Below are 22,540 nucleotides of genomic sequence, written 5' to 3' on the forward strand. Positions count from 1 at the left end.
GAGTGGCCCACTCAAACACATGCGAGGCTTTAATGTCACAGCAGAGAAAGGCAGAGCCAGGACTAGTCCCAGTGGACACTGAGCTGGTGGAGACTTCCCCAGGGGTCCCACACTGTGGCTGGCAGCCAAGGAGTGTGGGTAGGAGAAGCAGATAGTCCCAAGAGCCCACAATAAACAAGGAGCACTTCCCCCCACTGCCTATAGAACAGTTTCCAATTCCAAGATGACAAACTGCATGTGATACCGTCACGTCTTCAGGCTTCCTCCCCCTGGGGATTCCAGGGCTCACACCCACATAGACACTGCAGCCAGCCAGCAGGCAGATGCAACATTAGAGCCAAGACCACTCCCTGGGGCCATAAAAGCATCTGCCCAGGAGCAGCCTGCTTCCACAAGAAGCCAGTGAGAGAAGGTGGAAGATTTGTCCAAGGGGTCTATTGCTGCAGGGGCACAGGGCAGGTGCAGGGCAGGAACTGGGTAGCTGGGTAGGTGGCACTAAGCTTCTAGCAAGGCAGCGCCGGGCACCCCATGCAGTCTGGCTTCACACAGGATTCCCCAAAGACCTGTGGGTGGCTCCTCCTGCAAAGCAATCTCCCCAGGAAGCATCACAAGTAATCCTGTGCAGTTCAGTGTGTGAGGCACGGCCATCCAGCTTCCTGAAGGGCCCTGGCTCACTGGAGCTGCTGGTGTAGGCTAGTGTTCAGCAACTGCTTGGATCCCCCAGATTGGCTGGCCACTGCTCCACTGAGGCAGCTGGGAGGTGTCAGGGACCCAGGAATTCATCTGTAGAAAAACCCCCAAGGAAGGAGAAGCCTGGGGATCAGAGTCTCAAGAACTGTTGAGTGAAACCTGGGAGGGGTCCTCCCACCCCATGACAGGGTGGGGTCACCGTGGAGCAGCCAGGGAGACCTGCCAGCTCATCCCACTGGGCAGAGGCGGGGCTCTGCAAACCCTTCCTGGGCGGGGTCTGGGTTTGAAGGGGGCAGGCAGGTTTTAGGCTAACAGTGCCATCACAACAGATCGAACATAGGCCTTGAGGCGAACAGTGTTCATGATGGAACACGAGTTGGCTGACCTGGCTGGCCACCCCTACATTCTCCTGCTTACCACCCACTGACCTTGACTTCAGGCTCAGAGTCTGGAGGAGATGTGACAAGCAGGCCCTGGCAGGGCCTGCAGAATTCCCTAACAACTGGGGGCAAGGAAGGCAGAGAACAGGGCCACATACTGCCCAATAGTCAGTGCCACCCTGGCAAGGTGGAGGGCTGACCTTGGTCATGCAGTGGTGCTGGGCATGCTGGTGGCCTTGGTTCTTCAGTCCTGCTTGTCCCCTCTCTGCCTCCAGGGGTAGATGAGCTCCCCGAAGAATAACTTGCGACATAAGGAGCCCCAGGAATGCTTGGGGTGGCAGCCACAGCTGGGGAGGCGGTAGGTGTGCACCACACGACCATATGGCAGGGGGTTTATCTGGAAGCACAAGGGCAGGGGTTGAGCTTTCTGGGCTTGGCAAACCCTCATGGAGAGTTGGGGGGGCGGGGGTCTCTGGTCTGGACAATTGTGGAGTAGGGCCAGCTCCATGAGAGATGTGCTCTTGCCTGTGGTCCACAGGGTAGATGAGCAGCTCGGGTGGGAATGCTCTACTCTGGGCAAGCTGCAGGGAAGAGAGGTGGCTGGGCTGGCAAAGTGCAGACCCCTGTACTCCAGGACTTAGGCAGCTCCCAGGAGCCTCCTCAGGTAGGACTCAGAACATACTGCACATGGAGAAAACCACACAGGGTCCTGAGTGCCTTAGCATCTGACCTCTCCCACTGACCATCAGGCCAATCCCACCTGCCTGGACCTGACACTGGCACCCAGTGAGTCACCCAATGGGTCACCCGTCGAGTAGGCTGATCCCTCCTGCAGGCTGGGGGCCCCCAAGACTATTTCAGATAAAGGAGCCCAAGAGAAAACACATGTATGTTCCAATGCCTTCATCAAATCCATGTCATTCTGCCTAGAACAAGAACTCATGGGGCCCAGGGAAGGTGACAGGAATGTAGGGCCAAAGCAGCCAAAGGCATCTGACACTATGCAGGGGATCCCATCCATGGGCTCTGCTGGGGAAGTTTCCAGGCAGATGGTTGGTGCCCAGAGGCCTTGGGAATGAGGGAGTCTCCCCTTGGGCCCTGCCCCTCAGCTCTGCTGGGCTCTCCTGCTTGCATCTTACCCAGGGTCTGCAATGCCTCACACCTAGGACAGCACAGGGGACCCTGACCCCAGCTGCCCTGGAACATAAACAGCATCATAGAGGGCATGGGGTCCGTCCAAGGGCAGCAGTGTGAGGTGTTCGCAAAGGCCTCACCTGCATCAGGAGGCGGAGGGGCCTGCCAGCCTCATGCTCCAAGACTCGGAACTTCACACCTGCTGCAAGGAGAACAAAGTAACCATAAGGGAGAGTGGTAGCCCAACAGGGCTTTCGGGGCTCATCAGACAGCCCCTATCAGTCCTCCTGCTCTTTGTGTCAGCAGAGGCAGGTGTGGGCAGAGGGGCTCTGGCAGTGAAGGCCCCTTCCTCTTTGGGCAGCACTTAGAGGGCTGCCTGGGCTCTTCTGCCCCTCCCATCCTTCCCCTCTGCCTCTCTGAGTGGGTTGCTGGGCTGCTGTCAAAGTCGCCTGCACAACTCCACTGAAAAGAAAAAAACAAGTGTCTGGCCAACAGGGAAGAGCAGCTGGGTGGCGGGCATAGCCTGTGTTTTCTGATGAGATGTAGGTTTCCCCACAGAGTCAACAGGCACTTGTTGGGTGGCAGCTATCCTAAATGTCTTCCAATTTCTGTGACCCACTGAGATCCACCATGCCCCTGGCCGGCAGTTTGGACCCCCAAGCCTGGGGATTTCCAGACGGAAGGTTTTTTGAAAAGAGAAACAGGAGTTAATTATCTTTTGATGAAGAGGCCCCAAGGCAAACTCAGGGAAGAAGAGAGGAGACAGAGGTATCTGTGGCCTTTCATGTAAAGTTGAAACAACTCTGCTCTGGCCATGAGCCAGGGTCTGGGGGAGGAGGGTACTGCATCTCAGCTCTCCACCTGCCTTATCCTGGTATTCTTAGGTGTGGGTGGAGGCTCAGGGCTGAATGAGCATGGGGAGCACAATAGATGGGTCCCTGGCCCGGTCACCTGTGGTGAAAGTGGCTTGAAAAGAGGGTTTGCTGGATGCAAGCGGCCTTTAGGTCCAAAGCCTGTGGAACACTCATATTCATGTCCTCCGGTTCTGAGCTGGCTGGGAGGAGCCATCATGAGCTACGGGGTATATCCCAAGCTGCCCAGCTTCAAACTGGGTGCAGGGCCTCCTGGGCATTGTGGTCACTTTGGGGGCTGTGGTCACTTTGAACAGCTGCTGGATAGGTGCTATACTGGAACTCCCTGAGCTCCCGGAGATGTTCCAAGTCCCTGCACCGATCCACAAGCTTGTGATCAGTTAAGTTGGCCTCCCAAGTTCTGCAGTGGGAGTGGCCTTCTCTCAGGGGCATGTAGGGGCATGCTAGTATATAGCTAGCATGCAAATGGACAGCTGCCTGCACAGGGGATGGGGGGTGTTGTCCCAGCAGGTAGTGATCTGCTGGGAACAGGGCAAGAAGGCACTCTTGTCACATGGATCCAGTCAGTCCAGCGTACTCTATCCTGCCCTGACCCTCCAAGATTGAGAGGTACCAGCAGGCACACACAGCCCCACACAACTACATGGGGACACATCTTCTCTGAGCCACGTTCAGATACCACTTATGCCACTATGGATCTCAGGGAAGCTATTCGCACTGTCACAGAAAAGGGTGAAAAAAAGGAAGGGCCATTTCTCTGGTCTCTGAACCTGAGCACTACCTGAGCCTTCTCCCACCTGCTCACTTCAGGCAGCTGGTCCAGAAGATACCCTAGGACCAAGGGTCTCTGTCTTCCCTGCCCACCCACCTCACACCCATCACCACTTCCAGGCAGGAGGCACACATAGTGCAATTGGTGCTTCTGCAGGGCCCACAGGCATGCACCCCCCTACACCCAGTACACAGACCTACCTGCAAGCCTGTACGGCCGACAGAGCCGGAGGCCAAGTGCATACAATGGCAGGGAGTTGATGAGGTCCACGAGCAGATGGATCAGGCCCTGTACAGTGACCACCAGGAGCCGGAGCTGCAGCACAGATGGTGCTCAGGGCCTCTGAGCTGGGATCGTGGCCAGAGCCACACAGGCATGCCCATAGCAGAGCAGCCCAACGGGTCCTGGGTCACAGTGTAGGGTGACCAGGGACTCAAGAGCCTTGGGAGATCATGAATCCCATGCTGAACCTGAGCCCAAGCATGAGAAGGCAGGGAAGCAGTAGGCAGGAGGGTCAGCCCTCCCAACGGGTCAGAGGAGATGGTGCTCCAACCCAGGAAAATGAGCTACTGGCCTCTTGGTGGAAGCCACCTAGGTGCTGTTCTCTTCCTGCTGTCCGAACCACCCCATTTTAGCCACTAAGGGGAGAACACCACTGTGACTCGCCCACCATGGGTCCTGTCCTCCCTCTGCTCAACTATGTCCTACAGCAATGGGTAGTATTCCCCCAGGGTAGGACCCTACCCACTCCAAGGCCCACCACACTGCCCAGAGAGTCTAGAACAGCCATACACCACATGGCTTACAGCAGTGGATGATGGCCTGCTCATGAATGGCAGGCTGGCAGGCAGAGCTGGCAGTGACCATTCTAAGCACTGTGAGCAAAGCCCCTTGGGCAGGTGCCACACTCAGAGCCCCCTATGGCTTACCAGGGTGAACACCAGGTAATACAGGGCTGTGGTGGGCAACAGGAAGATGAGGACAGTGAAGAGCAAAGTCCCGATGAACAGCTGCCGGGAGAAGGGATATCAACATCAGCATCAACTGGAACCCCAAGTCAATGACAGCCACCAGCACTGGCCACACCCCTGCTGCCCATTCCCACCAGGCCCGTCCTGTAACTAAGGAGAAATGGGATGCCTGCTGGTGGGACACTTGCTTCCTGAGATAACCTGGGAAAGCCCACTCTCGACAGCTCTTTCCAGTACTGGGAGGGCTATGACTGTGTGCTCTCCAGACTTGGTGACACATGGCAGACAGGATCAGGGGACAGAGGACCAGCCAATTCGGTATATAGCCACACACACTAAAGACAGAAGGGTTGTGAAAATTAGGCAGAAAAAAAATGCCCTGAGGATAGCACTCAGGGTCTGTGTGTCAGGTATGAACAAACTAATAAGATGAGCCAGAGCCAACCAAGCCCACTGTCTGGGTCACCTCCAGGGCCCACTGTCAAAGTCTACTCCAGGCCCACTGCACAGGTCACCTCCACGCCTTTTGCCCAGGTCACCTCTAGTGCTCACAGTTCAGTGAGTCCCTGGGGCCCAGCAGCCTCTTGAGAGCAGGGTCTATTGCCCACCTAGGGCAGGGTTCTGTATTGTCTAAAAGCCCCACACAGACCCTGTCCCTTGCAGACTCCCCACATTTCCCAGGGTTGATGTCTACCCTGTGGCAGGTGACCTACAGGACAGGAGTATAGCTGCGCCCATGTGGTGCCCAAGCGGCTCCATGGCCAAGCCCATTCAGAGGGGCCAGTTGGACTGGAGCTGGGAGTGGTAACCTGTAGATCATGCTGATTCGTTGGAGCCAGGGTGCTCCTCTCTACAGTCCTGCCCAGTACCTGGTCCAGGTCATAGGAGCAAGAGTCCACCCGCTGGCGCAGAACATTCCACTTCTTTCCCCGGAACAGGCGCCAGAGTGAAGATAAGCCATAGATCTTCAGGCAGTACAGCCTGGAGACATGGGTGCAATCAGGGGCAGGCCTGGGAGCCAAGCCAAACCTGTACCTGCCCAGCCCCAGGAGCCTGTCTGTGGCAACCAATATGTGGAGGGCTGTGCTAGGCCAGCCTACAGGGGCAGGAAGCACATACCCACCTGGCTCCATAGACATAGAAGCAGTAGATGTGGAAAGTGAGGAGGGCGATGATGTCCGACAGGATGGAGAGGGAGATCGTCAGGCCGAGGCAGGCTGAGAGGCCCACGTGCCATAGGATTCGCTCAATGAAGGGTGACATGAGGTGGATGTAGCCTGGGAGGATAGGGGTTGACTCTGAGCGGCTGCCCAAGAAGATCCTGGTCCTCGCCAAGTTCTTACTGTGGTTAGTACCTGAGGCTCCAGGAAATTATGTGTGACAGACTATGCCACTGGCTATTCCTTGGTAGAGCAGCCAATCCAGCATAGAAGGGTTCCACATACCCAGGATGGGGAGAAGGCAGGAAGCAGGGACCAAGAGAAAAGCACCAGGTCTGGGCCCCACAGCCCTGCTTGGCCAGGGCCTGTGTCCCTGGGAGTTTAGGCTTCAGAACCCAAGTCAGGGGTCACTGAGCCAGGTGAAGCCCCTAGGCCTGCCCAGCTGCCAGCACTCACTGATCCACAGGTGGATGTGGTACAGGAAGAAGCGGCCTAGCACCTGGTCCAGTGCCCGGTTCATCTTGAGCCCAGCGGGTGCACCCATCAGCCACTGCAGCAGATGCTGGAGCTCCTCTGCTACATGCTGTGAGGACACAGAGGGATATGTTGTCTATAAACTGGGCCCCACCATGGCCAGCCCATCTGCACAGGGCAAAGGTGAACTCAGTTACCTTCTCCAAGTGTCTGGACTGCCATCTCCTATGATGATGGGCACATAAGGTTTAACACACTTGTCTGGCCATAAAACCCCTCTTCATAAATGTTTTGGAATGTGGGGCTAATCAGCATGACCTACAAGGCTGATAGTCTGCCCCTGGCCCACTGGATGCATGCCCATGACGGGTGTCAACGTTCAAATGAGGTGTCTTTTCCCCTATCTCACCGCTCTAGCTGCTGGACTCACAGAAGCCCTTGATCCCAGGCACCAGGATGTGAGACAGACCCAGGCTCACCATGATCCTGGAAGGGGAGCCCATGGGCTCACCCAGTCTTCCTCTGCCAAGGACCCACTCCACCACCTGCCATAGCAGAGGCCTAGGCCTTCCGTGAGTGGGTGACCTCAGGTGAACGTGATGGTGTCAAGCCTGTCAGGGGCCCAGGTAGCAGGTGGGAGGGCTGGAGGAAAGGACAGATGGAAACTCAGAGTCAAGATCAATGCTGAGTGAGAGCCAGGGATGTCACAGGAACACTCACAGCTTCTCTAGAAGCTGACCAGCATCCTGGTTGCCCTTGGAGGAAAGCCAAGGTCTGGAAGCTGTGCCAGCCGTTTTGGGCAGGCCCTGAGGCCCCTCTGCGTCATTACCAATGCTGAGGCTACAGGAGTAACCCTTGCCCCACAGTCAGAGTTCTGCCATCACCCCCTTCTCCTGCCTCCTTGCCTGCATCTCCCAACCCTGTGTGAAGGATTCAGCCATATCAGGAGCAGTGAGAAGGGGGAACATTCTTTATAAATAGAGCTTATTTAAAATTTAAAGGATAAGAGCTTGGCGGCAGGAAGAGGCTTTCATTTTTAAATTAAATATTTATACTTCTGAGCAGTTTTGCAGAAGGGAGGTGTAGGGTGAAGCTGGCCAACAGACAGAGTATAGATGAGCAGGTGAAATAGCCGAGTCCCCTTCCAACCTCCAGGTCCTCCTTTCTCCTTCCTCTTAGCCAGGACACCCCAAAAAGCCATGGGGAAATTGGGCCTGTGAGGGCGCCTGCCCACAGGGTGTGGCCCAGGCACAAGCAGGCCCAGTAAACACCCAAGGATAGATGCCGATGATGACCAGCAGAGGCTGAGCCCACAGGAGCTGCCCAATCAGGCCTCAGCTGCTTGACCACAGGAGGCCCCTGCGAGGCGTGGGAGTAGCCCCAGGGACCAGAGGGACTGCCCTAAGTAGGAAGACAAGCTCCCAACAGAAGTGACAAGGCCTTTGGCTCTGAGGAAGAGAGGCAGAGAAGCTGAGGCTTATAGCCGGCATAGAAATGCAGCAAGTGGACACTGGAAGGACAACTGTGGTGGGGAGAAGGGGGAGTGGCACCCAGGCCCTGGAAATGTTGCCTAGACATGTGGGGCAAGTCTGTCTGTACAGAAGATGAGTTGGTGCCTCTCTCAGCACCGGAACCACAGAACAACATGACCACTGAAACAGGAAGCCAGAACTCAATTGCACACAGACAGCCCTGGAACACACGGAAGGTTTCCGTGATGCTGACCATGCAGAGGACCTAGGCCAAAAGACAGCTACTCCAAAGAGCCAAGAGAGCAGAAACAGTCACACACTGGGGGAGGCAACAGGGACCCCATGACACTGGGCCTGGCAGGGGGAGGTGAGTTCCCCTTAAATGCCTCTACGACAAGGTGGCCCCCAGACACAGCCACCTTCAGGAAGGAAAAGTGGAGGCCAGGTGCCTCAGTGTGACCCAGTGTGAGAGGATGGGCACCTGGCAGGACCAAGTCTTTGCAGCCCCTGTGAGACATAGTAGCTCCCAAGGGACTGGTCTGGGGTCAGTGATGAGGTCTGCTCTGGCCAGCTAGGGGCCTCTGCTACCCCCAGGCAGGGCCCACCCCAACCCCTGGAGACAGGTGCCAGAATCCACACCTGGCTCCATCCCAACCAACTCACGTCAGCCACAGGGACGAGGGCATCAGCCAGCTGCCCGATGCGGTCTTTCCCATGGAGCCAGGACAACAGCATAAGGCCAAGGGCCACATCGAGGAGCACGGAGACAAGGATGTTGGCCTTCCTAAAGGGAGGGTTCCAACGGGAGTGGGTGGTGAGGGTGGCCTGGCCAGAAAGGGTCAGCACATATAGATTTGGTGCAGAGATAGGGTGGAGAAGGGGCTGGATCTGTGGGGCATCTGGCTGCTGCAGAGGAGACCCAGGGCAGACCTTGTACCTCATCAGCTGGGAGGGGTTCTCGGCCTTCTGGGGGCTAAAGATGAGCTTGAGCTGTTCTAGCCGATGCTTCAGCTGCTCACATGTGGAGAGCTTGCTCCAGATGAAGGACAATGGCCACAGTTTAAATACCCTGCAAAGGAGCAGAGAAGGATGGGCCTTCACCTCTTCCTAGAACTCTCCTGCCAGTCAGGGAGTGAAGGCCACCTCAGTGTTGCCAACATCCTTCACTGTGCAGACAGGAAGTGCCAGGCCAGGCTCAGTCCAAAGCCCTGTTGCCCTCAAACACTCCTGAACTCAGCAGGGCAGGAACACAGGTGGGGGCACCCAGACAGGCAGCCCAGCAGGGCTCATGGTACATTCATAACCATTAACTAGAAACCTGACTGTCTCACAAAGCGCTGACCCCAGGGTAAACCTGCACCCTAGGAGTAGAGAGAACACACTGTCCCATCACCCAGTGCCTTGCCCTGCTGGATGGGTGACCCTTCTCAAGGGTCTCTGGGCTGCCCTGGCTGCCCTGGCTGCCCAACAAGACTGATTTCTCACCAGGTGGAGGAAGCACTGAGACACTTATACAGACGTCCAAACACTGATGCTTGAAAGCAAAGGTGAAGAAAGCAACAACACACAACTCAGGCGTGCCCAGAGCCCCTTTCCACTCATGGCCTTGCTGCTGACAGGAGAAAGAAAAGGCCCGTGCAAAGTGCAGAGCCACCAACTAGTGAGCACTTGGACTCTCAGGAAGTGACCTCAAGAGGTCTCAGCCTTGAAAGGTTTAAAGCAGGGGTCCCCAACCTCAGGCCCGGTACTGGTCGGTGGCCTGTTAGGAACAAGGCCTCACAGCAGGAGGTAAGCAGCTGGCTGGGGGAGAGAGTGAGCGAAGTTTCATCAGTATTTGCTGCTGCTTCCTAGCACTAGCATCACCACCTCAGCTCCACCTCCGATCACCAGGCATTAGATTCTCATAGGAGCACCAGTCCCTGGTGCTAAAAAGATTGGAGACCTCTAGTTTAAAGGCTCTATCTCCAACCAAGTGGCTTTAAACCAATTCCAAAAATGAAATGCACTCAGCATACACTCCTCCCTCCTCAACTCCAATCAAGTGGAATGTGGCCTCACACAAATGCACAGAGACCCATACCAGAAAAGCAGTCTCCTCAAGGCTCAGACCAGCCCTGGGCAGCATGGGCCTCGACAGCATCCCTGGGCCTGCCGTGGGGTGAGGGCAGGGAGGGGCCTTCGCTACTGCACAGTAACAGCCATGCCTCATGTGAACATCCCTGTACTGTAACCACCACCAGTCAATGATGAATATCTGACGGATGGGCTAATCCATGTTTGGGGCATACGAGCAACCTTTCTCGGGTGCTTTGAAAGCTGATAAATGCTAAGAACCTTCTCTCCCCAGAACTGCACCTAGGCCCAGACACATTTTCACATACTTCTTTCCAAGAGAGTCATGAAGCTCCAAAATCTCACCCCTGGCAGCCCCCACAACCCAAGGCATTGTCTATACACAGCTGCCAAGGGCTCTCTGCCAGGACAGACCCAAGTGCTCCTGGAACCCCTGGTTATGCAGGGTCAGTCCTCAATCTAGCCAACCTGAACCCCTGGACCTAAGGAGAAGGGGTGCCTGAACCCCTGGACCTAAGGAGAAGGGGTGCTCCTCACCAGGGAGACTGCTTCTCGCAGAGAAAGGAGCCCCTGTAGCTCAGCCCCAGACCCTGTGGTTAAGTAGCCAGAACACCCTGGTGCTGCCCCAGCATTCCCCAGGGCCTTCAAGGGTTTCTGCAAATCTTTTGACTGGGCCCACAGCCAGGAGTGTTCCGGGTGATTTTAGAGAGTGGCTGAGGCTGGGGAGTACCAGCCCACACCCATGGCTGTCAGTGAGTGGACATACTCCCTTGGCCTCCGGGGCTGCTTCTCCTGCAGGTGTTGGGGCCAGGGAAGCGGGCAAGCCTGCATGTGTTCAGGAGGACAGACAACTCCCAGGCAGGGCGAACACCACCCCTCAGGTGACAACAACCCAGTCTGTCCATTGTCTCATCTCCCTCTCAGGGGCTGGAGCTGTCTGAGGTTCACACAGTACCCCTATATGGTGGGTCCCACACAACCACTGACACTGCCAGGAAACCTGGCTCTTCCTCAGGAGCGAGGGGCACCAGAATAGCAGCCACCACCAGAACATCCTCTGAGATACCAAGGGAGGAAACCTGGGAGAGGTGGGGTAATGGAAGGCAGCCATAAGTCTCAAAAGGGCCTGTCCGGGCCTTCATGCCCCCACGCTGCACACTGAGGGGTGAATCTAGGACTCAGGAGCCTGACTCTTTCCTACCCTGGCCCCAGGGACACCTACCAGCAGGTACTGACAGCTGAGACAAGTGACAGCAGGCAGGCCAGCAGCAGGCAGATGGGTCCTGAGGCCCGCTTGGCCAGCTCCACGAGGATGCTGGCCTCCACACCCTCCGACTGCCAGTGACTCAGCCGTACAGGGCCCTCATCAAACCGGTCACTTCGGAAGAGCACCTCACTGCGAGCCACCGTGTCGAAGACAGCAGCCAGGCCCCCAGCGCTGGCTGTGGCATCCCCAGCTTGGCGGTCAGGCAGGGCTGCAGGTGGATGCAGCTGGGACAGCAGCACCTTGCGTTGGTCGTAGAAGACGAGCATGACCTGGTCCTCGCCAGGGGCACCAAAGGAAGTGGGCACCTGCCGGCGGGTGGCCTTGCAGCTCCAGAACTTGCTGCCTCTCTCCCGGCACAGCTGGAGCCAGGGATCATGGGAGAAGATGGCACCCAGGCCCTCCAGGAAGTGGCCAAGGCTTTCCTCAGGTTCCTGTCGATGGTGGCACCAGGTGCCTAGCACGGCTATGCTCACTCGGCTGGCCTGCTGCACCTGGGCCAGAAGCTCCTTGACCTGCATGGGGATGAAGGGAAAATGCACCACAGCCAAGACCACGGCGCTGCTCTGCTCCGGGACCCACCGTCCAACCAGCAGGCCGCTGTCTGCTGAGGCACAGCACGTAGGGAAGAAAGCCTTGAGCACCATGCTGGGGACACTGGAAGAAAGAAGAGAGGCTCAGCTCAGAGCTGCTGCTGCCACTATACCTTCATGGCCCCAGGGTGGCTAGAAGCTCTGTGGCTGGAGGCCATAGCCAATGTATGGCACAGGCATTGTGATGGACACGTCCACATGGCCACAGGGCCCACAGGTTTGGGTGACTCGGTTTTGAATTTGGTCAAAAAGGCTGGTGAGGGGCCTTCCAGCTGCCCATCTCCCACAGGTGCAGCTCTCATCTGCACCTCACCCCAACCCCGAGGCAAATCAATGCTTTCCCCCATTTCAGAGAGAAGAAGTCTGAAACAAGACAAGGTTACATGACCTACTTAGTGCTACTCACGGGGTATGCGGAGCTGAACAAAAGGTTTTAACTTTTGTTTTAAAAAAAAGCTGATTCGTTTTTACATGCAGCACATGGAAAAATACACAATCTCATTAACTGCAAATTAAAACTCTAACGAACCTTGATTTACTTACTAAACTTGCAAGAATAAAAATAAAAATTTAAACAAACTGCTGCTGGCTGAGGGAAACTAGACATGTGCACACTTCTGGCAGCTGTGGGCACTGGTACTGGCATCTCAGAAGATGCCTGGGGAGCTGCCTGATGCCCAAACCCACCCTCCTGCCCACTGAGACCCCTGGAGGAGCCTTGGAGCTCAGGGAACAGGCTCAGCTCTCACTGGGCTTCTGCTTCTACTCTGACCCTCCAGCCTATGGCTGTGCAGGTCTTGCCCTCGGAGCTCTATTCGTCCACATCAGGGTAGGGGTACCAAGAGGTGAGTGTTTCCTCTTGTCACAGAGAGTACCTCCTTCAGGAAATATCCTTCCAACCAGGTAACTACCTAGAAACGCAGGTAGGAGAAGTTAACCAGTCCTAGAGAGACCCCAACATCCTCTCTCATGATGACAGAAGCAAGCCTTTCTAGCCTCTCATTACTTTTATAAGGCCTCTGAGCAGCAAGAACAGCCTGAGTGGCTGTAATTCCTATGAGACGCTGAGCTTTAACTTGCCCCGAAGTAAGCTCACTGGGAATGAGGATTTCTCAACACACACCTCATTCTTCCATCTCAGCCCCTCCAAGATGGGGCCTGAGAGGCAGCAGGCCATCATCTAGCCCAGTGCTGAGGGCATTCACCTTGGAACATGCCCTTTCTCAGACACTGACTGCCCCCATCTCATCAGCAGAATGGGCAGAGCAGCCACCCTGAGAGAGAGACATAGGCCTTAGACTGAGTCTGGGCTTCTGGGCCCCAGTGTTTACCAGGCCCTTGGGGACACACACTGTTGAGGCAGTGTGACATTGTAGGAGGCACAGGGAGCCTTTACCTGAGGGTCAGGGGGTTCTGGAAGGGGCCTCACACAGAAAAAAACACCCAGGCCTTAAGAAGCCACTGGTGCAGCTGCTTTCCTCCTCTGCAGGCAGCTCAGCCTGGGGCTGGAGGGTTGAGGCCTTTCCTGGCCAGCTTGTAAAAGGGTCCTCTCACAGCTGTGGGTGTCCCTCTGAGTCCAGCAGCAGCAGCAGCAGCACCATTCAAAATGCCTCTCCCCCAGTGACCAAGGAGGGCAGTTAACAGTGGGTTCTGGCAGGCGATAGCCTGGAGCCTGACATCGGCCCCAGGCCAAATCGCTGTGGCCATCCTCAAGGGTATCCAGGGCCAACCTGTCTTCCTGACCATTCTACAGGGGCTGCTTCCAATGGCATTGTGAGAGGTACAGAGCAATTTTGCCTGTGAGGGACCAGGCATATCTAGCTTGGTGAACCAACCAGTACAGTCCAAGCCACTCAGTGCCAGCCTGTCAGGAAATATCATGTCAGGAAATGACACCATCACATCCTGCTTGGGGACCCCTTTCCCAGGAGCTAAGGAAAACTGTCCATGGCTACTGTCGGAAAAGAAACACAACTTGCCTAATAGCAAACATGCTCTCAGGAGGGTGGTTACCATGTGTTTGTTCACTTTGGGGAAAATCGAGTTGTACACATAAAATTTGTGCATTTTCTTTGTGTGTATTATGCTTTATCTACAAAGTTTACCAAAAAAAAAAAAAAAGGAAAGAAAAAAGAAATAAAGAAAAGAAAAAGCAGCAGCTCCTTATGTCTAAGAGCAGAGGGCAGAAGTTGATGTTCTTATCCGTGGGGTAGTGAGAAAGAACTCTTAACAGATTATGGGGCAAATTCCCATCCTCGCTTCCACCTCAGCCTCTGGGAGTAATGAACACAAAGAAGTCTGCTTAGATCAGAGGGCCAGAAAGAGATGAAAGAGCAGACAATCGATAACAGAGGTGCAGATGGGAGAAAGCAGGGCAGTAACTTGGGCAATGTGCACATCTTTAAAGACTGAAATTTAAAAAACAACAACAACAAGGGCACACTCCTGAAAAAACCTCCTCTGTTAAAAATGACACCCAGTTCCCTTATGAATCAGCCCATTCCTAGATCAGCCTGTCTACCTTATGAAGTAGAAGCTGTATTGCCCTCTCATCCTCTGCATCAACTGATTCCAGGGGGAAAACACAGGATGTTCCCTGGCCAGGAACATCTCTCTGGCTTACATCCTCCTCTGTGAAGCCTCCTCATCACTGTTTCTCAATAGCTCTCAAGAATACATTTTTACTCCATATCTTTTGTGTTTAATTTTTTTTTCACATTTTGTGAATAGTGCTTTTCCCCTTCTCATTTCAGAAGAATGGACATGAATCGAGAATTCTGGTTTTTGCCCTTTACTGTAGTCAGAGACAACTATAAAGTGCTGACAGCCAGTTCCACAGACCCTGAATCCCCTTTGGAAGAGTCCACAGAAGGCCCAAGCTGGGATGGATCAAAGGGAACCGGCGCGGGCCCTTCACTTTATCAGGTGTTGAGACCAGACTCCCTGCCAAGGGCACCCAGGCGGCCTGGCTACAGATCCTCCCAGATCTGGGTGAACGGGCTCCTGGCCCAGCGGGCTGGCGGGGGCCGTTCACTCCCCTCCTACGCCGCAGGCCTGCCCTGGGCAGCGGCTGGACGCATCCCCATATTAGGGACGAGGAGATAGAAGCTCCAAGTAGCAAGAGGCCTATGCCGCCCCAGGAGAAGCCTCCGGGGGACCCTTCCGCTCCCTCGCCTGTTCCAGGTGCCTCCGCGACCGGGGAGTCGGGGCCCAAAGCCCCGGGCCCAGAGCCGGGAGGGGCGGCTCCCCAAGGTCACACCGTACGGACGCCGGCCTTCCCCGCGAATGCTCACCGGCTGCTCCCCAGGGCCACGCCCTTGGGCGGCGGGGTAGGGATGGGGTTGGGATCGCGTCAGGCGTGCCTGGGCGGACGACAACGCTCGCGGGCCCCAGCCACGCTGCGGCCGTGCCGCGGGACACAAGCCCCATTTCCGCCGGCTCCCAACGTTGCCGCGCGACGGTCCGGCCCCCAAAGGCGCCCGGGTTGCCCGCCGGCCTTGCCCGAGCGTTCCGTGCACTCAACGTTCCCGTCCCTGGAGCCAGTGACCTGTGTGCTCAGCGCCCTCGTTCCCCACTCTGCGCAGCGTCCTTGTCTTCCACCACCACCCGCTGCATCCTTGGTCCCCCCAGTGTCCTTGTTCCCCTCCAGTACATCCGCAGCGTCCCCAGCACTCCTGCCTTCCAATCCCCCACAGCTACCAACCTCCCAGAATTTCCTCATCTGAGGAACCCAATGGACCTGGCTTGTGAAGGTCTTCTACCTTGCCTTGCCCCTACCCTCCCAGGGTGAAAGGACTCCCAGGCCCTACATGGGATCCCAGAAAGAGCTGCCTCCTCAGCTCCAGCCTGGCTCCTCACTAGCTGGTCTCTGCAGAGGGGCACACCCAGGCCCCCCTAGGGACAAGTAGGCTAGGAAGTTGTTGGGCCCTGGAAGATCAGCTCAGAAGTTTCAACATTCTGATCTGAGCATCAGGAGGTGTCCCCAGCCCCTCCTGCTCCAGGGAACAATACCCCTAACACCAGTAGCAACAACTAATGTTTATTGAACACCTACTGCACATGCCTCCTTACACTGACCCATTTAATCCCCCCACCCACAGGGCCCAGGAGGACATATGGAGGAAACCTTATCAGAGGTGATGGTCTAAACCATAGACCCCAATGTCTTGGTGATAGACGGGAGAGCACCCTCTCACCAGCTCTCAGGGGCGGACCAAGCACTGTCCCCTCCTCCTGAAAACCCCTAGCTAGAACTAGGAGCCTGGCTGGGTCCCAGACTCTGAGTAACCTTACACCTCCCTACTGTTTTGGGGCCTCATTTCCCCGCTGTCTTTAAGTAGCAGGAGTCTGTCCTCATAGGAAGGCTCTCCTAGACTTGACCACCTCCCAGAACCCTCGCTGTACCCCCATCCATGAGCTTGGAGCTGTTTGGTGTTGGTTCACAGAGGAGAAAAAAAAAGATCAGATAGCTTGTGAGAAATGGGAGAAGTGGCCAGGGGCATGGAGGCTCTCAACCCAGCTATGTGCCACCCCATGGTGCTTCCAGGGAAGCCCCCTGCATCCCCCTTACCTCAACTGGGCTGAGAGAAGCTGCAGGAAGCTCAGAACTTGGGGTGTCTCTGAGGATGGGGGACAGGGAGGGGCTGAACCCCTGCCTAAGCCACCCAGCCTAGTGTGACCCAGCCCAGCCACACCCTCCCTGCATGCCTGTGTCTGATTAGGAGGCTGGGGCTGAGGCACCTGGCAGAGATCCTGCCTGGGTAAATGCTGGAAGCTGGCTCAACATGCCAAAGATTGCCAGGCTTCAGCTGCTAGCTCCAATGCTCAGGCCTCTTGGGCCCTGAGCCAGCAGGGCCAAGGCCTGAGTGGACATGGGGGCAGGGAGCTCTGGGGCACACTGAACTGAGGCATGGAGGAGAACCAACTTTGGAGGTTGTGAACCTTGCAAGGGAAGCTGGGAGGCAGTTGATTTGTGGCTGCTGATGAAGTCTGAATCCTCTCCAAGAGGAAGACAGGAGGCTAGCCAAGGGTCTGGCACACTAGGTGCTCAGCAAATGTGCAGGTTCAGGAAGGTATGGCCAGCAGCCCTGGAGGACTCCACTGCCCTGAACGTTCCTCTAATAGTGGTCCGGGGACCTGGTGGCTGGACCCATGCACAGTAAAAGGGCTGCTGCCATCTGAGCTCACCAGGTCAGGCCAGCTCTGAGTGGTACTGGTACACCTTGATGTAGCTGTCCCCTGCGTCCGCAACTACAAGCTGGCCCTGGGGCACACAGGCCACACCTAAGGGCCGCCCGAGCCCCTTGGACACCAAGCAGATGGGTGATTCACCCCGGGGGAACAAGGTCACCTGGCGTCGCTGTTCATCTGCCACAATAACACTACCTTCTGCATCAGTGCATACACCTGCTGGGCTGCCAAAGGCATGCCCATTCAGGCCACCCAGGGAACCCAAGGGCTGGCGGGCACTGCCGAACAGCTGCACATCCCCGAACTCCTCACTCACTGCAAAGCCTCCGTTGGGCCCCAGGCCCACCCAGCAGGGGCCTTCTAGACCTAGCATGGAGGCTGGGGCCAGTTGCTCTAAGGCGGGGCCCAATGTGAAGCTGTGTACAGCCCCAGACACATAATCCGTCACCAGGAAGCGGCCAAATGCATCCACAGCCAGTCCACGGGGGGCCAGGAAGGTGCCCACTGTCACCCAGCATCCTTGGGGGGCTCGGGCAGTGTGCTGGAGTGCGTGGACAGCCCCGTGGACAAGGTCACTGACCACCACAAGCCCAGCAGCTGTCACAGCCACGTCTTCTGGCACAAAGTCCCCAAACCCTGGCACCCGGCAGGGCAGGTGGCAGACGGAGCGTCCCTCGAGGTCCAGCACATAGATGCAGGGAGCAGCCCCAGCTGTCAGGAAGAGCAAGCCGTCCGGGGAGCAGTGCAGGCCCCGGGGGCCCCCTCCAGCCCCTGCAGGCATTGGGATCTGCCTGAGCAGCCGGGCCTGCCAGGAATGAGCGAGGTCTCCAGGTGGGTCCAACATGAGGTACAGGCTTTTGGGGCCAGCTGGCCAGCTGATGGGGGAGGCCCAGGAGGTCAGAGCAGGAGGCCAGAGGTTGGGTGGGTGGGCTCAGCCTCTGAGACAAGTTTCTGTGGTTGGGCCAAGTTTAGGGCTGCAAGAGAAAGAATGTCCCACTGTACCTCAAGCACCAGTTACCTCGGTCCCCCTGTGTCCTTTCAGGCAGTACTGATGTCTTCTTGTTTTACAGATGAGGAAACTGAAGCGTGAAGGTGGGGGTGGAAGAACTGGATTTTGAACTCATTTCCACCAGGAAGTCTGTCCCAGCCAGTAAGCCCAATAGTGAACTGTGTCTCTAGGTCCCATTTTCCCAGATGTCCTGGAACACAATTCTGGGAGACATAGACTCATGAAAGTTGCCATGGGTTTTGCTCTGAGGCCTGAATGAGCTCATAGGCATTGAGATGTCCTGAGGTAGAGGTGTGAGGGTGTGACAGATAAGCAGTGTTTCTTCAACTCATCTGCCCATGGAACCCTTCCTTTTTATAGGCAGGGAAAGTGACCCATCTTGGGGGCAGCCCGAGCCCCTACCCATTGCCCCCTCACAGACTCTGGAGACTTCCAACCCCTGAGGGGTGAGGCAGCAGTCCTGTCCTAGGCCCCTCTGCCTACCCTGACCCAGGGAGGCCAGTAGAAAGGGTCTCCTACCTGGGACCAGGCCCTTGGCCCTGCTATCTGCTCCTGTAGCAGCTTCTGTTGTTGGAAACTAGAACCTGAAGGAGTGGGAGGGGCCACCCTGATGTGGATGAGATGGGAGGGGACAGGTAGAGCTAATGGGCCCTATGGAATCTTGTCACTCATTGCTAAACCCCAGGGACTCCCTAATGCTGCTACATTTCTGCCTTGGGACCTTTGCACTGGCCTCTAAGACATTCTTCCTGCTGTCCCTGCTTTGCTGGATGCCACTCATGGTCAACCCAGCCGAACCCTCCCTAGGGAGGCCCCACAACTTCCTACCCCTTTGCAATGCCAGGAGGAAATGTCTGAGGGTGAGGCAACCCCACCTACCATCCCCCACCAGAACCAGAATCCAGAGTCAAGGCCCTCCAGAGGTCCGTCTTGTCCCCCCACCCCCAGACTGGGTAGGTTGTGTCCTGTCTCTCTGATCCCATTTCTACACTTGTAAAGCTGGGGTGGTGCCCCCCCAGCAGGACCAGGCTCACATCTGATGAGAAATTGGGGAGTGGTAGACAGGTGCAGGTGCCAGCCAATGGGAGGCCAAGAACTCAGGACCTGGAGTTTCTCTGGCCACCTCTTAACTCAGCTCACAGCTCCCTGTAGCCCCTCTAGGAAGACCCTGGAAGGTTGGGGGAAGGAGGGTCAGCCTCTGTACTTCCCCACCTGCCCAGCCTGTACCTCCTGCTCTGGACACTGCTTCTTAACGCCCTGAGGTGGGGCAGGCGGCCGATGCTATCTGCTGCCCAGTGCAATTAATGGCACAGCCACAGGTCCTGCTCCGACTGGCCACAGCCTGGCCGGCCCAGCTTGGGGAGCCAGGCTCAGGCAGTAACTGCCTTCCCAGAGGCCATTCCTTAGTGGGCACAGAGGTGTGGCCAGCTCCCAGGGAAAGAAATGATTAGCTGGGTCCAAGGGTCCCCTGGGCACCGCTCCCTACTTGCCCCCCACCCCGCCTGTGGGAAAGGCCAAGTCCTGCCAAGGTGGGAGGAAGGCAGTGAGCTGTGAAGGCTATCTGATGCCTATCATGGCTGCAGGGACTGGCGGGAGCCCAGTGGAGGCCACCCTGGGTGAACTGCCCTGGGCCACAGAATATGGGGGCATCATTTAACCACAGTGGGAACAGCCTCCAGCATGAATGTGACATTAGGGCTGCCCTACTAGACAAGGGCTGGAGGCATGCTCGGAGGGCCCTGCCCACCACCAATGTGCTGAAACACAGGCCTGACCAGCCCCCAGACAAAGGCACTTGCCTCCCCAACTCTCCTTGCTCTGCCCCCTCTGATGGAAAGTCCCTTACTCTATTCCCAGACTCTACCCACCCCAGGGAAGCCCAGGGGAAAGGTGTTCCAGTGGTGATGTTGGAACAGCAAGGGAAGGAGGAGGCCCAGACGGGGTGTGTGAAGGTGGCTTCTATTTTAATGCCCACAACTGTGATCAACAAAAAGCCGTGACTCTCTGCTGTCCCTGTGTGGCCTCAGAGACAGGCCACGGTTATGGCGGATGGGGTCTGTCCACGGGCATGCTGGGCAGGCTCCAGGCCTCACCCCCGGGGCTGAGGCAGGTAGGGGGCCAGGCAGTGGGCATGGGGTTGGGAAACGGCCCCTGTCATTTAAGGACAGAGGTAGCAGCAGGAGCTGTAGTCAGACTTCAGCACCTGGGGGACTCTGCAGGCCAGGTGCAGCCTCAGGGGGCCAGGAGCCCCCAGTCCTGCCACGGTGTCCCCAGCTACTTCCAGGAATAATAGGGTCATCTGGGGCTTGGAGGGGGAGACCTGGTGGTGGGACACTGGAGTCAGCCTCACACTTGGTGGTATGGCTAGAGAAAGGCTCGGCCACTGTGGGGCCTAGCATTCTGGGTGGCTCAGGGGTCCCCTGGGCCAGTGTGGGGCCCAGCTCTGGCTGCTCCCAGGCCCCTGAGGGTACCTCAGGCACCTTGGAGGGTGCCCGTTTCACAGAGAGATCCAGGGGCATGTCTGAGGGCCTCACAGCCCACTCTAGTGCCTGATGGATGGTGAGCAGCTCCTGGCGAATCTTGCCCAACTGCTCCCGCAGAGGCCGTGGGGCCAGGCCCCTGGCAGGTGCCAACTGCCCCAGGCGCTGCTCCACTTTAGCATAGTCGCCGAGGACCCGTGTCAGGTCTTCACCCACATGCTCAGGGCCCCCCAGCACCAGGCCTGATGGCTGCTGGGGCAGGGGGGACACAGGGTCCATGGTCTTGGGGTCGCCTGGCTCCTTGTCCTCAGGCCAGAGCATCACGGAGGGGCCAATCCGCAGGCTAAGGGGAAGGAGCTGGTCAGGAGGCTGTGCTGTCCCCCCAGTGCCCCCAGCCCTTGACCCACTTCCCATTATGTCCCCCTGTCCAGCCTATCACCCCAGCCTAGGCCTCGGGAACCCAAAAGGACATATAGGTTAGCTCTCTGGTCTCAGTGTCCTCTCTGTGACCTGAACCCTATATTCCCGGGCACTGACCTGAAGACGGGAGCCCAGCCACCCTGCCCAGCCCTTCTTCCCCTACATCAACCTCCACCCATGACTGAGGGCCCCTGGCACTTACCTGTTCTGGGAACCAAATTTGGCCATGCTGGAGGGGGCTCTCGGGGGCTCCAGCCTGATTCCCAGGGGCAGCTTCCTCTTAGGATCACTCTGGGCAGCCAGCTCCAGCCTCCCCTCTTGCCCTGAGTCCCCGGGAGCACCACAGGGCCAAGGCCCACCCAGCCCAGGTACTGGCATCCTCAGTAGCCCAGGGGCAAGTGTCCCAAGGGGCCCCTTGGGAGGGGCCAGGGGCTTGGCAGGGGCAGCCTTGCCTGCTGGCAGCCCCAGACTATGTTCTAGGAGAAGAGGGTAGTATAGGCGGGGGACTGGGGCTGGGTGCTCGGGAGGCTGTGGGGCAGGGAAGGCAGTGGCCGGGGGCAGGAGCGGGCTGGCAGAGGCGAGGAAGGGCATGTGGGCTGCAGCGGCCAGGGAGGGCCCCAGGTAGGAGAAGAGGCTGGGGCTCAGAGGATAGTTGACACCCAGCAGGGACAGCTGGAGGCTCTGGGCCTCGGGGAACTCACTGGAGGTAGGCGGGGGATAACAGGGGACACCGTTCTCAGGACCCACTGAGTCTACCACCACCATGCTCCTGGGGCCCCTGCCTGGCCCCGGCTTCCACGACTCAGCCAAAAGCCCACTGAGGCCTGCACCCTTCTGGGCATCTCTGGCTACAGGGGCTGGTGTTCCTGGGGAGCCATCAGCCCCCAGTTTGGAGCCCCCAACACAGTGGTGTAGGGAGAGGATGTCAGTGACAACAAGGTTGGGTGTGGAGGGAGCATCCGGGAGCTGTGCTCTTTGGGGATGGTTGCCCGGGTCCGTGGGGTCAGAGGGGCGGTCCGGGATGGGCTCACTGGGGCGGGGTGCAGCCGGGGCGCGGCGGCATGCCCAATCTGGGGAGTCAAGTAGCAGCGAGAGGGAGTCTTTGCAGAGGCTGTACTTCATGTGGTTGTATAGGTGCGACTTCTCCAGGCAGGTGAATGGGCACTGGAAGCACTTGTAGTTGTAGGGCTTGCCCCAAGGCCGTGGGATGTAGTGCGGCTTCTTGGGCTTCCGAGCCCGTGCTCGTGCCCCAGGGCCCAGGCGGCATGAGCCTGCCTCTCGGGACATGGCAGCCTGCTAGCAGACAGGCCCAGGCACCATGGCCACCTGCAGACAAGAGGGCCTCAGTCAGAGCCTCTGGCAGCTCTCACAGCTTCAAGGGTAGGAGCCGGGCATGGCGCCACCTTCATCCTGCAGCCTGGGTCTCCCTGGCCTTTGCATGTGCAGCCCCCTGGCCTAGAATGCCCTCCCTGCCTTATCCTTCAGTTCCTCTCCACGTACACTTCTAGGCGTAGCTGACAAAAATGCAGGATGCCCAGTTACATATGACTTGGGTAAATGGCAAATACTTTTTTATGTATTTTTAA

The 22,540-nt window shown here is 57.2% G+C and overlaps 3 protein-coding genes across 9 annotated transcripts in view; all 3 read right to left on the reverse strand.

The window, feature by feature from the left end:
• Positions 1–16,539, reverse strand: PIGQ (phosphatidylinositol glycan anchor biosynthesis class Q). Of its 5 annotated transcripts, none has more exons than XM_016136726.2 (12): positions 16,426–16,539; positions 11,221–11,919; positions 8,863–8,994; positions 8,589–8,709; positions 6,436–6,562; positions 5,943–6,096; positions 5,689–5,800; positions 4,778–4,858; positions 4,049–4,163; positions 2,345–2,406; positions 1,271–1,467; positions 1–783 (listed from the first exon to the last, which is right to left on the reverse strand). In XM_016136726.2, the coding sequence occupies exons 2-11, from the start codon at positions 11,907–11,909 to the stop codon at positions 1,315–1,317; spliced, it is 1,746 nt and encodes a 581-aa protein (XP_015992212.1). In that variant the 5' UTR covers positions 11,910–11,919; positions 16,426–16,539; the 3' UTR covers positions 1–783; positions 1,271–1,314. The 5 variants fall into 5 exon arrangements, with proteins under 5 accessions (XP_015992212.1, XP_015992210.1, XP_036081898.1 ...); XM_036226005.1 differs by lacking the exon at positions 16,426–16,539 and adding an exon at positions 15,149–15,279 and having other exon boundaries at positions 4–783; positions 2,345–2,403; positions 4,049–4,136; XM_016136725.2 differs by lacking the exon at positions 16,426–16,539 and adding an exon at positions 15,149–15,278 and having other exon boundaries at positions 4–783; positions 4,049–4,136.
• NHLRC4 (NHL repeat containing 4) lies at positions 15,381–18,604 on the reverse strand. The gene is made up of 2 exons (XM_016136730.2): positions 18,574–18,604; positions 15,381–18,019 (listed from the first exon to the last, which is right to left on the reverse strand). Exon 2 carries the CDS (start codon positions 17,887–17,889, stop codon positions 17,047–17,049), a length of 843 nt encoding a protein of 280 aa, XP_015992216.1. The 5' UTR covers positions 17,890–18,019; positions 18,574–18,604; the 3' UTR covers positions 15,381–17,046.
• The window catches only part of PRR35 (proline rich 35), an 11,534-nt gene continuing 7,005 nt past the window's right edge, over positions 18,012–22,540 (reverse strand). For all 3 annotated transcript variants that reach the window (XM_016136729.2, XM_036226006.1, XM_016136727.2), the window contains 2 exons: positions 21,157–22,280; positions 18,012–20,877 (listed from right to left, as the gene is read on the reverse strand). In XM_016136729.2, coding sequence (XP_015992215.2) covers positions 20,244–20,877; positions 21,157–22,241 — 1,719 coding nt within the window. In that variant the 5' untranslated portion in view covers positions 22,242–22,280 and the 3' untranslated portion in view covers positions 18,012–20,243. The remainder of the gene's footprint in view (positions 20,878–21,156; positions 22,281–22,540) is intronic.

Source organism: Rousettus aegyptiacus, unplaced genomic scaffold (genome assembly GCF_014176215.1).
Source record: "Rousettus aegyptiacus isolate mRouAeg1 unplaced genomic scaffold, mRouAeg1.p scaffold_m13_p_8, whole genome shotgun sequence".
Classification (NCBI taxonomy): domain Eukaryota; kingdom Metazoa; phylum Chordata; class Mammalia; order Chiroptera; family Pteropodidae; genus Rousettus; species Rousettus aegyptiacus.